General features: G+C 36.3%; 1 protein-coding gene across 1 annotated transcript; it reads left to right on the top strand.

The window, feature by feature from the left end:
* The first annotated feature begins 251 nt into the window (after positions 1 to 251).
* LOC121418088 (slit homolog 3 protein-like) lies at positions 252 to 15,162 on the top strand. Its single transcript, XM_041611793.1, has 5 exons — positions 252 to 505; positions 1,348 to 1,371; positions 1,556 to 2,105; positions 13,684 to 13,868; positions 14,511 to 15,162. The coding sequence occupies exons 1-5, from the start codon at positions 252 to 254 to the stop codon at positions 15,160 to 15,162; spliced, it is 1,665 nt and encodes a 554-aa protein (XP_041467727.1).
* The last annotated feature ends 1,665 nt before the right edge of the window (positions 15,163 to 16,827 follow it).

Below are 16,827 nucleotides of genomic sequence, written 5' to 3'. Positions count from 1 at the left end.
ATGAGATAAATCTAAGTAATAACAAAATTACTTACCTACCTGACCTCAGTGGATTGATTTCGCTCAAAGTTCTTATCCTCTCTGGAAACCCAATTCAGGCGATATTCCCTTCTACAACCGTTCCTCAAAGTTTGTACTTAGTAGACATAAGATATGCCAATCTTTCGGCTGTCCCAGAATCATGGGTCAGCAAGAATAGCAGCATCACTCAATTGTTTCTTGACGGAAATTATTTGAAAACTACACCCAATATGGTACAGAATGAAAACGTAAATATCCAAATTCTGTCCTTGAATGCAAACCCTCTTCAAGAAGAACAGGACTCTCTTCAAATCTCAGATGCTCGTGTGAGTAACACATTCACACTGGACTTGTGTTTGATGCCTAATCTTCAAAGATTGTATCTGATCAACTATAAGATAGAAGAACTCCACATTTCTGATAATTGCATTAACGACAGTAGGATAAATGATGATCATGATAATCCACACAGTCTCAGGATTTTGTACCTCGATCAGAACTCTATTATAGATATTACGTTTCTTAGGAAACTCCCTCGTTTAGAGATTTTGTCTTTGTCTCATAACAAAGTTCAGACTGTAGATTGGGAACGCTCTGATCAACACAACAGACTTCGACATATTTCACTGTCTCATAACCAACTTCAAATTCTTGAGAATTTCACGAGACTTGATGTCCTTAGACATTTAAATGTATCTTACAACCAGATTCGGATGGTCAAGAAGGAAGCATTTCAGGGTTCGACTGATTTGATGCAGTTGGATATGCGAGGCAATTATCTGATGACTATCCCTGACTTGTCGAATTTACCTAGAATTATTTATCTTGATCTCAGTGAAAATTTCTTGGAATGTATCCGAAAACAAGATTTGAATAATCTAACCAACTTATCGTATTTTAGTGTAGCATATAATTTCATCAGCAATGTTTCGATTTCAAATTCTGAATATTTTATCAAGTTAAACTTGCAAAATAATTTTCTAACCTCTTTGAATGAAATCGGAAAACCAAAATATTTGAATATTGATGGTAATATGATTTCTAATTTTCGTTTCCGGTTTGGTGATGAACTACCGCCTATTCCAGAGGGAGAAGTTTCACGCAGCAGACCGACGAATATGAGCATTCCCTTGACAACTGAAATATTTCATTGTTCCAACAATCGCATTTTATCTTTGGAAAGAAGCTCGATTTGCTTCAATGCAAGTTATGAGCAATGTGACTTTGCATGTCATCTAAATTATGTGTACCTCGATTGGAACATGATACGATATATTTCCGCCGATGTTTTCAATCCTTGTAGAATTTTCATTTTGTCACTTGAAGGGAATCCGATTCACCAGCTACCAAGTGAGTATTTCACCAATCTGACTAATCTTTATTTATCTCACTCAAATCTATTGACTCTATCATATTCATTGACGGTAAAAAGTACATCTCTTCTAGTGTTGTCAATGAACAACATCCCGATGTTCAGGAACTTATCTGACAACATCAGCTTTGATTTATCTACGTTATCTTTTCTGTTCCTTAGTGAAAACGGTATGATCGATTTTCCTAAGATAACAGCCCCTGATCTTGATAGTCTGGATCTTAGTAAGAATGAAATCAAATTTTTAACACAAGAAGTGTTTGAAGGTATTCCAAGGATCCGCTGTATTGATTTGAGTAGCAATCACATTAAGAGTATCACTGCTGACACTTTTGTGACTAGCATTTACATCAGAGAGCTTAATTTGGAAAACAATCAGATTCATCACATCAGTGAGTCTGCGTTCATCAACCAAAGGGGTGGATTCATTCTACGACTTGGAAACAACCATCTCGTATCGATTCTACCAAGTAGTCTACCTGTTCTCTCGCGGACCGTCTACCTTGATCCAAACCCATGGAACTGTGACTGCGAATCAACATCGATTAAAAGATGGCTCTTGCTATCAGGTGTCAATCTGTATCAGTGTATGAACCCATTGTATTTGAAGAATATGAGTCTTGTGAGTCTGAATGAGACAGGTTTGTGTCACGATGAGTATGGTGACTTCAAGTCTACGGTGACCCAAACCAGTCTTAGTATGTCTAGTGGAGTAAATAGAATTCTTTGTAGCTACCGTCTAAAATCATCCTGGGCATTATTACTATCTTCATACTTGTCTCTGTCAGAATTATCATAATTGTCTATAATGAGTGTGTTTGTTACGTACTGTCAATGCAAATCGCTTTGAAAATAAAGGCTATATACATATATTTAGTACGCTTATCCTTTGAATATAAAACAAATAACTTATCATTGACAAAACGCAAATATGTTTGGTCCACTGACTATATTGACTGAGTATGCAGTTGACAATTCGCAACTTTCCACCAGACCGATGCTTAAACTCATCAAAAGATGTTTATGAACAAAACAGTAAGCATCTTCGAACAGGCAATTCGTCAGCTAATCGACATCAAATATCAATGAGTTTTTGTTCAGCGACGTACGGAGATTTCAGGTTACACGGGCCAACCCATTCACAATTTTTATATTTGATATTGCTGATTGACAAAAATGAATGGATATGATTGACAATCTAACACTGACTCTAGGGAGGATACCTACTGAACTTCCTCTTTTCCAAATTGGAAAGATAAATCACTAGTTGGAAATATTTTTTTACTAGTGGAAGAATTAAGGCCGTTTTCCTCTCTCAAGTGATGAATTTGATCCTGTTAGGTTTAGTCTTCATAAATGCCGATTTATTTTTAAAATGAGCCGGTCGAGGTACGCTTTTCTGGTCAGATATGGAATCTTATTATTATTACTAGTAGTAGTAGTAACAGTAGTAGTAATAGTAGTAGCAGCAGAAGTAATAAGTGTTAACAATACCAGCCAGCTGGTTATGATCCGCATATAAACACATCTCCTGGTTCTCCACTATATATATATATATATATATATATATATATATATATATATATACATTAATATCTTTTAGATATTCAGATCTAAAAAAGACATTACAAGCAAATTTTTATAATCATCATACGTACCTGTCTCGCTAAACAAACAATGCGAGCGCCAAGCGCGAGCTGAAATTTTCGTATTGACCCCAAACAGAGACATTTTAAGGACAATATTTTAAGGAATCCATACATATATCATCATGGTTATCTAATGCGAGTGCCAAGCGCTTGCTGATTTTGCTAGAATTACATCTAAACACACGAAACACCTTTTGTAGTAATTGTAATCCGGATTATCATACTCATCTCACTAATCAAATAGTGCGAGTGCAAAGCGCGAGCTGAAAATTTAGGAAATTTTGACCCGAATAGGATCATTCAAATGCTTGTTTGTAGGAATTCACTAGACCATGCGTATTTCACTAACCGAAAAATGCAAGCGCGAAGCGCGAGCTGAAATTTTTTTATATTCAGATTAGAAAAAGGAACATTTTAAGGACTGATTTTAAGAATTCACGAAGAACAGACATTTATCATCAATTCACGAATGCGAACGTAAGCATGGAAGGAAATGTTTTATATTAAGACCTTAAAATGGGGCAATAACTTTAAGAAGTCATGATAAAGGAGCATATGTCACTACATAAAACAATAATAACTCGAAGTGCGAGGACATTTTTGGTGTATACTGACTTGAAAACGGGAGGTTTTGTACAACAGGATTATATATCTCGTTAGACAGACAATGCAAGCACCAAGAACAATGAAGACATAGGCCCTTAGCAAATAATGTTTAATAAAGTTATGAAAAACTGTTTCTTATGTAATATAACATAACATAACTATGATGAACAATTATTGCTTCTTTCCTGCTACGTTTCTCCTTTTCCCCGTTTTTTGGGACAGCCGATGGTAGTTACGCCACTGGGTGTAGTGGGGGGGATGGGTGGTATTGCATGAACTTGGTACAATAACTCCAAAAGTTTTAATGTAAAAGTACGATGTAATGGTTTACTCTTTATGTTGTAAACGTATAGTGATTATCAAACTCTCTTTATCATATTATTTAATCATCATTATTGCTATTATTCATTTTACATGACTCTATTTGAATCAAAAGTCATTATGCCTCCTTCGCAATTTTCTTTGAAATAAACAATAAGGTGGGAGTTTATGTTTACACACACTCACATTATGTACAAGGGTATATGTATAATTATATACACTCATACACACACACACGGGCATATATTAAGATAGGGCTTTGAGAAACTTGCCAGAAACAAAGTTCTGTAATCAAACGAAAAAGGGACAGGAGAAAGAGAAAAATAGATAAATAAGTAAATAATGAGTAATGAGTAAATAATAAGTAAATAATTATTTTTTCAATAACATGTCAAAATCTACAAGATAAAATTTTCAATTTTAAAAAGTTAACATTTCCGTTCCCTGGATTCACTCGCACACAAACGCACCCGCACACACACACTCACCCATACGATGGAACGCTGTAAAAACTTGCAATAGATGGCGCCGGTAGCATGGTAGGTAGTCACACCACTGCAAACCTCTGCTTGGTATCCCCTCTTCAAATTGTTTTTACTCACTCATGCGTGAATGAGAAATAAGTAAGAAATTTTAGCTAAAAGAGGAGATTCTAAACCTTATAATGGTAGGTTATTTGTCTAATTCATTTGTTATTAAGTTATGATGAATCATCGATAAATCTCGATTTCTTTTTTGTGGGACGCACTATGTTTATAAATCGTGAAACAGATGAAAATAAGAGAATAATACATGTGATCTCTCATTAAATATATATGTATGTGTATATATATATATATATATATATATATATATATATATATGTATATATACATATATGTGTGTTGGGTGCAGAAACGGACCGTGACCCGGAGGAGACAAAGCATTGGGGGGCGCCTGTGAACAATGCTGTGCCCCCTCAATGTTTTGTCTCCTCCGGGTCACGGTCCGCCACTGGTTGTGTGTGTGTGTGAGGGTGTGTTCGATGATGTGTGTGGAGGTGCCGTGGCCGAGTGGTCTAAGGCGCCTGGCTATATACTTGGAAAGTCCGGAGTTCGATCCCTGGCCGCGGCACCTATGCCCGTGAGCAATGCATTCAATCTACAATGTAGTCGATTTGACATTTTCCGAACCTAGAAAAGTTTTTTCCGATGAAGTTTTTTTTCTTGATTCGTGTTCATATGGGGTCCTAGAACAAATTCAGCTTGGTTGCCCAAAGTTGCCGTTTGGGCAATTTTGCTAATTTGCATAAATCTAAAATGGCCGCCAGATGCCATCTTCAAAACCTAACTTTTGAACCCCTGTCCACAAAATGATGAGTAATGACTCGTTTTAGGGGTTTAGAGATGTGTAGAACCGTTTTCTGTAATCAATTTTGCAATATAAGGTCATCCTCAGGTCAAATCCAAGATGGCCGCCATATGCCATCTTGAAAAATTGACCTTTGTTCCCCTTGCCCAAAAATGACGAGTAATACCTCTATTTAGGGGTTTTGGGGTGTGCAGAATCTCTTTCTGCTTTCTATTTTGCAATATAATGTCATCTTCAGGTCAAATCCAAGATGGCCGCCATATGACGCCATCTTGTAATATCAATTGTTGAACCCTTTGCCCCAGAATCATGAATAATAACTCTATTCATGAGTCACTTGGTATGTTGATTCAATTCATGCAGTTATTTTGCACAAAGGATAATCTTCAGATCAAATCCAAGATGGCCGCCAACCGCCATCTTGAAAAATTACTGTCCGAGGCTTATAAGTGTTAGAACTAATAAAGGGATTTCAGTAAGAATACTCATTTCTTTTATTAATTCTCAAGTTCAAGGTCAAGGTGAAGTTACATCTTAGATGTCAGATTTCAACATTAATTGCTCAACTTAGAATGAATCCTCTTTAGGTATTAGGGCTATGATCCATTTCGAGTGTATTTTTATTTTTTCAAGGCCCATCCATACCTTTGTACTGAAGAGGATTTTAGGTCCTTATTTGAATTTGAAGGTGTTTTATCAATATCTTTTTCTAAATGAATGTGTCCAGTGATTGGTAGGCATCAATTCGCCTTAAAACACGATGGTGTAGCGCTAGGCCTTACATTTTCGAGAGTGACTATAGAGCTCCACTCTAGAGTGGCAGTCTCTAGAGCAAATTTTTACAGATGAAGGAGGATGGCGCTGAGACACGTTTATATAGAGATGCTGTGCGAGCCTTCCCCCTCGGACTTTTGGTCTGCCAATAAGCATTCCGATTTTTTTCTGACGTCTTGACCCCTGTACTTAGTAGCTCTCCATAGAATATGGCGACTATCATCTACACCTTCATAAGTGTGTCTATGCCGGCAAGTTTTGTCATGTTCGCAGGTGTCTTTATAACGGAGGTGTGATCTACCGATGGGGTGAGACCAATCACACAGCTCACCTTACCTTGGCGAATCCAAGAAGGGATTCGCGAAGGTTTCATGCGGCAAACATGCCCCAACCACTTGAGGTGCCTTTGACTAAGGAGCGAGAATAAGCTTTTGATGCCAGCACGTGCGCTAAAGGGCCTCTGTATTTTTCACTTTGTCCTGCCGTTTAACGTGCATGATACATCCGAGGCAGCTGACATGGAAGGTGTTTAGCCACTTTTCTTGGTCGGCGTACGTTTTCCAGGACTTACTTCCGTGCAGGAGCTTGGCCATGACTGTGACAGATTTTACAATCCTGATGCTTATATGCTTGTCCTGTGCAAGGGGGCAAGAGACATATAGTCGGTCCAAGGTAGGTGCGGAGTTCACCACAACCAGACGAGTGTGTGCTGTTGATATACATATCTGGAGGACAGTCGGTGTCTTGAGTCTATCAAGATTTTTGACTGTCTCAAACCCCTTACATGCACAGGACAGACAGTTGTTATATATGACTAGGTCTTGTACTCCCACTTCTTGAGAGGGGCGACATCGTTTCCGTAAAACATTTCACGAATGAGAACAATCCTGACCGTGGAACAGTCTTGGGGGAGCCTATCTTCTGCAGGATGCTAAAGAGTGCACTCCTGCTTACCAAGTCAATGGCTCTTGTCAGGAGGAAAAATCCAATAATAATTATAAAGGAAGTTAATAAGTTAACATTTTTTTTGAAAAAAAATACGGAGAAATCACTTTTTAATTGAAATAATACTTTAAAGTCATCTCACTGGAAAAGTATGGTTGCACAGAAATAAAAAAGGATCAAAACCCCCGAAATCATAGCCCAAACCTTGGTTAATGACGAAATCTATCAACCATCTGACCATCTTCGACATGACTTGACCTCGAACTAAAAATGGAGTGATTAAAAGAAATAAATCGTTCTCACTGCCGAAATCCCCTTACATGAACTCCAATACATAACAACAACCTTATTAGGGAGAGCACTTCTTCAAGGTTCAATAGTCTCGGAAGTAGTTTTTTTTTCTTAATATGGCGTTTAGTGGTCATGTTGGATTATTTTGACCTGGAGATGATCCTATATTGCAAAATTATTTTCAGAAATGGAATCAACATACCAAATAACTCACGAAAAGAGGGATTATTCATGATTCTGGGACAAAAACTTGAGAATTAAAAGAGGAAATGAGTATTCTTACTGAAATCCCTTTACATTAGTTCTAACACGTATCAGCCTCGGAAAGTAATTTTTCAAGATGGCGGTTGGCGGCCACCTTGGATTTGATATGAAGATTATCCTTTATGCAAAATTACAGCATGAATTGAATCAACATACCAAATGACTCACGAATAGAGTTATTATTCATGATTATGGGGCAAAGGGTTCAAAAGTTGATATTTCAAGATGGCGTCATATGGCGGTCATCTTGGATTTTACCTGAAGATAACATTATATTGCAAAATAGAAAGCAGAAAGAGATTCTGCACACCCCAAAACCCCTAAATAGAGGTATTACTCGTCATTCTGGGGCAAGGGGATCAAAAGTCAATTTTTCAAGATGGCATCTAGCTGGCAGCCATCTTGGATTTGACTTGAAGATGACCTTATATTGCAAAAATGATTACAGAAATCGGTTCTACACATCTCTAAACCCCTAAAACGAGTTATTACTCATCATTTTGTGGACAGGGGTTCAAAAGTTAGGTTTTGAAGATGGCATCTGGCGGCCATTTTTCGATTTATGCAAATTAGCAAAATTGCCCAAACGGCAACCAAGCTGAATTTGTTCTAGGACCCCATAGGAACACGAATCAAGAAAAAAACTTCATCGGAAAGAACATTCTAGGTTGGTGTATTGAGCCTATGAGACTGTCAAATCGACTAATGCTCTTTTATCCTGCTTTGAAATAAATGGAAATGCTGTATGCATTATTGGTAACTAGGTGTGCACTTGTTTAAAAAAAAGGATTTTATATATATATATATGAATATATGTATGAATATATATAATGTTTGTATATATATATATATATTGTAAAGAAATGGATGAAGAGAACAATGGTAGACGTAGCTTAAGTCAAGGTTCCCCAGAGCTATCTACCCTTTGGAAAATTGGTTATGCCGAAAAAATGTCTCTGCCGGGAATCGAACCCGGGCCCCCAGCTTTGAACGCCGGTGCCTTAACCACTAGACCACAGAGACGGGCTAGTGGCCGACCGAGATCCGATTGACCGTCAGAAAGACAGATTTTCGACACTATACCAATTACCTTTGTCGGGTGAAGGTGGCTTTTGAACAATGACAAGCCGTCATATACATGTATAGCTTCACACATTTATTTATATATATATATATGTGGGTGTGTGTGTGTGTGTGAGGGTGTGTTTGTATTTTTCCTCCTGTTAATATGTTGAAGGTTTTGCTTATGTAAGTTGCAAACCTGTTGAAACATATCGAAAAGGTATACAATGTACAACATGTCACACATGGGCCGTGCACATTGCTTGTGTAGATGTCAATAGGAATGACCACGATAATCCTTCAAATGAGTTCTCAAACTGAGAATGTCCAAAATTTTTATTTTTATACTTGCCTCAGTAATGAAACAAGTTCACAAATTCCTGAATGATAATTAAGCGACAATCATTCAGAATTTCATCACCTCTTTTCAACTAATACAGCTCTCTTGAACTTACATTAACTGACGATACCCCTGAACATGAATAATGGTTCTACCACAGAACTTGTCTGTAAGAGCATTTAGTTCAATAGGCCAATGTGTTCTGCTCACTAAAATGAACTATTTAGGCATGTCTCCCAAAGTAATAGATTGATGTAGGGATTATTTAAGATCGCAAGAGCAGTATGTTAGTTTAAATGGAGTTAAGTCTCAAATAAAACCAAGTGTGGAATTCCACAAGGATCAATAATTGGTCCGACATTGTTTGCTTTTTATGTCAATGATTTTCCCCAATTCTGTGCAACATTCTCAGGTATAGTTTTATGCAGATGACACGTGTTTATACTATAGGAATACAAATCCTGAACATGATCAACGTTCACTCAATGAAGACTTAAAAAATAAGTTTCACAGTGGCTGGCCTCTAACAAGCTTAAATTAAATGTAAGTGTGAATATATGGTAATTTGTTCCTAACAGAAATTTACAAAAAGTTGCATCCTACTATGAATATTACTTAAATTCTGCAAATCATTCCAAGTGTTTGCTCATGCAAACATCTCGGTATGATTATTGACGAAAACATTGATTGGAATTTGCACGTTCAGTCTGTTTGAAGAAAAGTGGCCTTGGATTCGAAACTTTATTTCACAACAGCAGGCAACCTTATTTTATGAATTAATGATTCAGTGTTATTTCGATCAGTGTGATAGTGTATACAGTAATTCAAGTGTAACTCTTCTAGGTAAGCTACATATGTTATAAAATAGGGCTGTAAGGTCAGTCTTGAAACTCAAGCCTCGTTCTTCCACTAACTAATCATTCATAATACTCAAGTTAGATAATGATAACAACAAAGTTTAGAAAAGGGGAGGCAATAATAATGCATAAAATACATCGATCTAATGCACCACGATATCTTTTAAACAGATTTCAAATTCAGAGAAGTAATTATAATACCAGAAAAATTTTGACATTCCAATTGTACAAAAACAAATCTATGCTAAGGAGCCTTTCGTTCACTTAAAACTAGCGCGACCCATTGAACAGGGGCGCGTCGTGGTCTAGTGGTTCTGACTCTCGTCTTTCAAACAGAGGGTGGTAGATTCGAATCATATAGACGTGGCGTGTTCTCCTTCAGCAAGAATTTATCCACACTGTGCTGCACTTAACCCAGGTGAGGTAAGTGGGTACCGGCAGGAAATGATTCCTCAAAAGCTGTGTGCTCCTGAATGGGTAGCCTAGCTTAGCCGGGTAATAATAATAGCAGGGCCCGCTGGGAGAACAGTTTGCGACACTGAAGTGGCTATACCCTGTTGAAAGTATACCGTTATTATGATCATTATTATTACATTTTTCGAACTATCCTGCAGGCTACTGAAATCTAGTGAGTGCGCGTTTTGTGTGTTGTGTGTGGATGAGGGTGTGTGTGCTTCCCCCTTTTTACTTCCATTCATTAAACCGTATCTCTATTTATCCACAAATTGTGCATTTCCCTTTTGATTTGATTTATTTGATCTGTATCGACCCAAGTATGTATGAGGATTCTAAATGTCTTTTTGTACTTTTGTTTTATGTTTTAAATATTGTTGTGTTTGTCCTCATGACTCCATACTGTCTGCTTCCATATCTGCAATTAATTCATTTCTAACTTATATATCTATTTTTTTCTGTAAAATTTCATATTTTTGTGATTTAAATGTCTATGATTTTATGACGTTTTACTTTTTTCATTCACAATCCTTTTTACTTTCTATTTTACGTTTTATGCATATTTCATGTTTTAAAGGGAAAGTTCACCCCGGCAAAAATAGTAGGAAAGGTAATAAAAAATAATGCCGAAGGTTTGAGGAAAAACTATCAAACAATAAAAGGGTAAATATAATTTTAATTATTTGATTTGCGACGTCACATACGAACAGCTTTCTTATATATTGTTTGGTGAAAAATCAATGAAATGTCACTTTCTCTGAAAAAATGAAAACGGTTTTTACTGTACCTTCAGTATATCAATAGACAGATATTTTCACACCCCTTCTTTAAAAGAAAACAAAACTCATCACGAACAATAAAAATCTTGAAATGTATGCATCTTATATCACATAACATTTAGAATTCTCATAACTTTCTTAATCTTTAATAAATTCTTCTTAAACCGACATCAATATTTTTTATTATTTTTCTCCAGGGTAAACTTCCACTTTAATTCATATTCTATGTTTAGATGCTGTTATATTAAATGACCTTTTGTTTCAATGTAATTTTGATGCACGGACCTATCGCCTATCGAGAAACACCCTTTGCAGAATAGGTCATGGCATGTTTAAATAAATAAATGAAATATATATATATATATATACATACATATACATATATACATATAAATATATATTTGTATGTATATATATATATTTGTATATTCATAATAACCATCAATATTTTTATTATTCTTTATACACATTTCTATCACAAAATATTTAATTAAAATGATTACTAAAGCTATTTTACATGAAATTTATCACACTTTCTCACACACAAACATCCACAAAATTATGGAAAACGTAATTTTCGTATACCAGTGAAGGTAAAATGGTCCCCCACGTATGAATACCCCCGTCTACGCCAGCGATGAACATCGTAACTAACATCAGAAGTACCTCATGCGGGCCTTACACAAACAATAATCAATCAACGCAAATTGATTTTCTTCTGAAAGTTATGAGGTTTTAAGATTATTTCTTACTGACAAGTGATTTATCACTGAATATCTTTTTATCCATTTACAGGCCCGGATTTGTATTTTACGTAAACGTTAAATGTGGAGATGCTAATCTTAGCTTATCTTGGCTCAACCATCTGAGATACACTGAAAATGAATTAGTGTAATAAAGAGGATAAAAAGCAAAAGAGAGAGGGGGAAAACGAAAGCTATAAGAAGCCTGTGTCATGTGTAACTCTTGAATACGCCTATAAATTCGATTGAAAATGAAATGACGTCACTTTATCTTGGTATTTCGATCATCCTCTATAAAAAAAAAAAGAAAACACACCCACAAAAAAAGCTAGCTCCTTCCCTAGTTCCCGGCCCTAGTTATATCTGATTTTTTCCACCAATTATCATCGTGCAATTTTACAGTGCTTAAGGCCATACTATACAAAATCGTAAGGATAGTACTCACTTCTCCGCGCAACTTTTCCATTCGGCCATTCAATGGGCTCTGTACTGTTACTGGACACATATATCTGCGCTGTCCAAAGAGGATTGATCTCAGGATGAAGCTTTGTACTCTTTACTGGCAATCAGGGCGCTTTAGTGATTTATTTTTACTTCTTACGTTTTCTGTTTTATCTGATCATTCAGTTGTAAGCATTGTTACTTGCCCCGATGAATGTTCATGCTCGGCCCGTTATGTAATCTGCTACAGCAGGTTGTTGACTTCAGTACCAACTGTCAATGTTTCAAGGGATATTGATAAGTTCATCTTAGATAATAATAAGATCAGTATTATTGAGGATGGCACATTCTCCTCATTTTCGTACCTTCGCCTATTGAGTCTTGGCTACAATACAATTTCTAGTTTGGAACCATTTGCCTTTAAGGGACTTCACCGTCTATATGATCTCAGTCTCAGGAACAATCGTCTTGTTGACATATCAGCCTTACGTAATCTACCGAATCTTTTCCTCCTCCACCTCGAATCAAACTTCATACGTAATCTTGAACCAGTGGATTTTCAAGACGTCGCCCATGTCAAACCATTAATGCTTGAGTTATCTTTCAATTTTATTACAAAGTTATCTCCATCGTTGCCACCTATAACTAATCTCAAAGCCACATCTAACTGCTTGATAAACTTCAACCTTCATGAAAATGTTCATGCACATGAATTAAGTGATATAAATTTAAGTAATAACAAAATTCGTTTCCTACCTGACCTCAGTGGACTGATTTCGCTTAAAAGGCTTATCCTTACGGGAAACCCAATTCAGGCGTTATTCGCTTCTACTACCGTTCCTCAAAGTTTGTACTTAGTAGACATAAGATATGCCAATCTTTCGGCTGTCCCAGAATCATGGGTAAGCAAGAAAAGCAGCATCACTGATTTGCTTCTTGACGGAAATCATATAAAGAATATCTTTTATAATGAAAGCACTATCATACGTAAACTTTCCTTGATTGAGAATTTTCGCCAAGAAGAAAAGGCGACCCCAGTGAGCCATGCATTTATATTCATTATCCATTCGCGTATTATGCCTAACCTTCAAACATTGTATCTAATCAACAATACGATCGAAGAACTTCACATTTATAATAATTGCATTAACGACAGTAGGATGAATGATGATCATGATAATCTCATGTTTTTGTACCTCGATCAGAACTTCATTAGAGATATTACGTTTCTTAGGAAACTCCCTCGTTTAGAGATTTTGTCTTTATCTCATAACAAAATTCAGACTGTAGATTGGGGACGCTCTGATCAACACAACAGACTTCGATACTTTTCACTGTCTCATAACCAACTTCAAATTCTTGAGAATTTCACGAGACTTGATGTCCTTAGACATTTGAATGTATCTTACAACCAGATTCGGATGGTCAAGAAAGAAGCATTTCAGGGTTCGACTAATTTGACGCATTTGGATATCCGAGGCAACTACCTGATGATGATCCCTGACTTGTCGAGTTTTCCTAGATTGTTTTATCTGGATCTTAGTGGAAACCTCTTGGAACGTATCAGAAAAGAAGATCTAAATAATTTGACCAACTTGTGGTATTTCAGTGTAGCCAATAATTCAATCACCAATGTTTCGATTTCAAGTTCAAAATATTTTTCAAAGTTAAACTTGCAAAACAATCTTCTAACATCATTGAATGAAATCGGAAAACCAAAATATTTGAATATCGATGGTAATATGATTTCTAACTTTCGTTTCCGATTTGGTGATGAACTACCGCGTATTTCAGAGGCAGAACTTTCACGCAGCAGACAGACGAATATGAGCATTCCCTTGACAACTGAAACATTTCATTGTTCCAACAATCGCATTTTATCGCTGGAAGGAGCCTCGATGTGCTTCAATGCAAGTTATGAGCAATGTGACTTTGCATGTCATCTAAATTATGTGTACCTCGATTGGAACATGATACGATATATTTCCGCCGATGTGTTCAATCCTTGTAGACTTATTATTTTGTCACTTGAAGGCAATCCGATTCACCAGCTACCAAGTGAGTATTTCACCAATCTGGCCAATCTTTATTTATCTCACTCAAATCTATTGACTCTATCATATTCATTGACGGTAAAAAGTACATCTCTTCTGGTGTTGTCAATGACCAACATCCCGATGTTCAGGAACCTATTTGACAACATCAGCTTTGATTTATCTACGTTATTTGTTCTGTTCCTTAGTGATAATGGTATAATCGATTTTCCTAAAATAACAGCACCTGAACTTGAAAGTCTGGATCTTAGTAAGAATGAAATCAAGTTTTTAACACAAGAAGTGTTTGAAGGTATTCCAAGGATCCGCTATATTGATTTGAGTAGCAATCACATTAAGAGTATCACTGCTGACACTTTTGTGACTAGTATTTACATCAGAGAGCTTAATTTGGAAAACAATCAGATTCATCACATCAGTGAGTCTGCGTTCATCAACCAAAGGGGTGGATTCATTCTACGACTTGGAAACAACCATCTCGTATCGATTCTACCAAGTAGTCTACCTGTTCTCTCGCGGACCGTCTACCTTGATCCCAACCCATGGAACTGTGTCTGCGAATCAACATCGATTAAAAGATGGCTCTTGCTCTCAGGTGTCAATCTGTATCAATGTATGAACCCATCATATTTGAGGAATATGAGTCTTGTGAGTCTGGATGAGACAGATTTGTGTTCCGATGAGTATGGTGACTTCAAGTCTACAGAGACCCAAACCAGTCTTAATGTGCCTAGTGGAGTAAATAGAATTCTTTATCGCTACTGTCTAAAATTTACCTGGGCACTTCATGTACTATTATCGTCGTACTTGTCTCTGGCAGAATTATCATATTGTCTATAATGAGTGTGTTTGTTATGTACTGTCAATGCAAATCGCTTTGAAAATAAAGGCTATATACATATATTTAGTACGCTTATCCTTTGAATATAAAACAAAATACTTATCATTGACAAAACGCAAATATGTTTGGTCCACTGACTATATTGACTGAGTATGCAGTTGTCAATTCGCAACTTTCCACCAGACCGATGCTTAAACTCATCAAAAGATGTTTATGAACAAAACAGTATGCATCTTCGAACAGACAATTCGTCAGCTAATCGACATCAAATATCAATGAGTTTTCGTTCAGCGACGTACGGGGATTTCAGGTTACACAGGCCAACCCATTCACAATTTTTATATTTGATATTGTTGATTGACAAAAATGAATGGATATGATTGACAATCTAACACTGACTCTAGGGAGGATACCTACTGAACTTCCTCTTTTCCAAATTGGAAATATTTTTTTACTAGTGGAAGAATTAAGGCCGTTTTCCTCTCTCAATTGATGAATTTGATCCTGTTAGGTTTAGTCTTCACAAATGCCGATTTATTTCTAAAATGAGCCGGTCGAGGTACGCTTTTCTGGTCAGATATGGAATCTTATTATTATTACTAGTAGTAGTAGTAACAGTAGTAGTAATAGTAGTAGCAGCAGAAGTAATAAGTGTTAACAATACCAGCCAGCTGGTTATGATCCGCATATAAACACATCTCCTGGTTCTCCACTATATATATATATTTTTATATATATATATATATATATATTTTTTAATATCTTTTAGATATTCAGACCTAAAAATGACATTACAAGCAAATTTTTATAATCATGATACGTACCTGTCTCGCTAAACAAGCAATGCGAGCGCCAAGCGCGAGCTGAAATTTTCGTATTGACCCCAAACAGGGACATTTTAAGGATTATATTTGAAGGAATCCATACATATATCATCATGGTCATCTAATGCGAGTGCCAAGCGCTTGCTGATTTTGCTAGAATTACATCTAAACACACGAAACACTTTTTGTAGTAATTGTAATCCTGATTATCATACTCATCTCACTAATCAAATAGTGCGAGTGCAAAGCGCGAGCTGAAAATTTAGGAAATTTGACCTGAATAGGATCATTCAAAGGCTTGTTTGTAGGAATTCACTAGACCATGCGTATTTCACTAACCGAATAATGCAAGCGCGAAGCGCGAGCTGAAATTTTTTTATATTCAGATTCGAAAAAGGAATATTTTAAGGACTGATTTTAAGAATTCACGAAGAACAGACATTTATCATCAATTCACGAATGCGAATGTAAGCATGGAAGGAAATGTTTTATATTGAGACCTTAAAATGGGGCAATAACTTTAAGAAGTCATGATAAAGGAGCATATGTCACTACATAAAACAATAATTACTCGAAGTGCGAGGAAATGTTTGGTGTATATTGACTTGAAAACGGGAGGTTTTAGTACAACAGGATTATATATCTCGTTAGACAGACAATGCAAGCACCAGGAACAATGAATACATAGGCCCTGAGAAAATAATGTTTCATAAAGTTATGAAAAACTGTTTCTTATGTAATATAACATAACATAATTATGATGAACAATTATTTCTTCTTTCCTGCTATGTTTCTCCTTTTCCCCGTTTTTTGGACAGCCGATGGTATTTACGCCACTGG

The sequence above is a fragment of the Lytechinus variegatus genome, chromosome 7 (genome assembly GCF_018143015.1).
Source record: "Lytechinus variegatus isolate NC3 chromosome 7, Lvar_3.0, whole genome shotgun sequence".
Lineage (NCBI taxonomy): Eukaryota > Metazoa > Echinodermata > Echinoidea > Temnopleuroida > Toxopneustidae > Lytechinus > Lytechinus variegatus.
The sequence above is the reverse complement of the archived record's forward strand: the minus strand, read 5'-3'. Positions and strand labels throughout refer to the sequence as shown.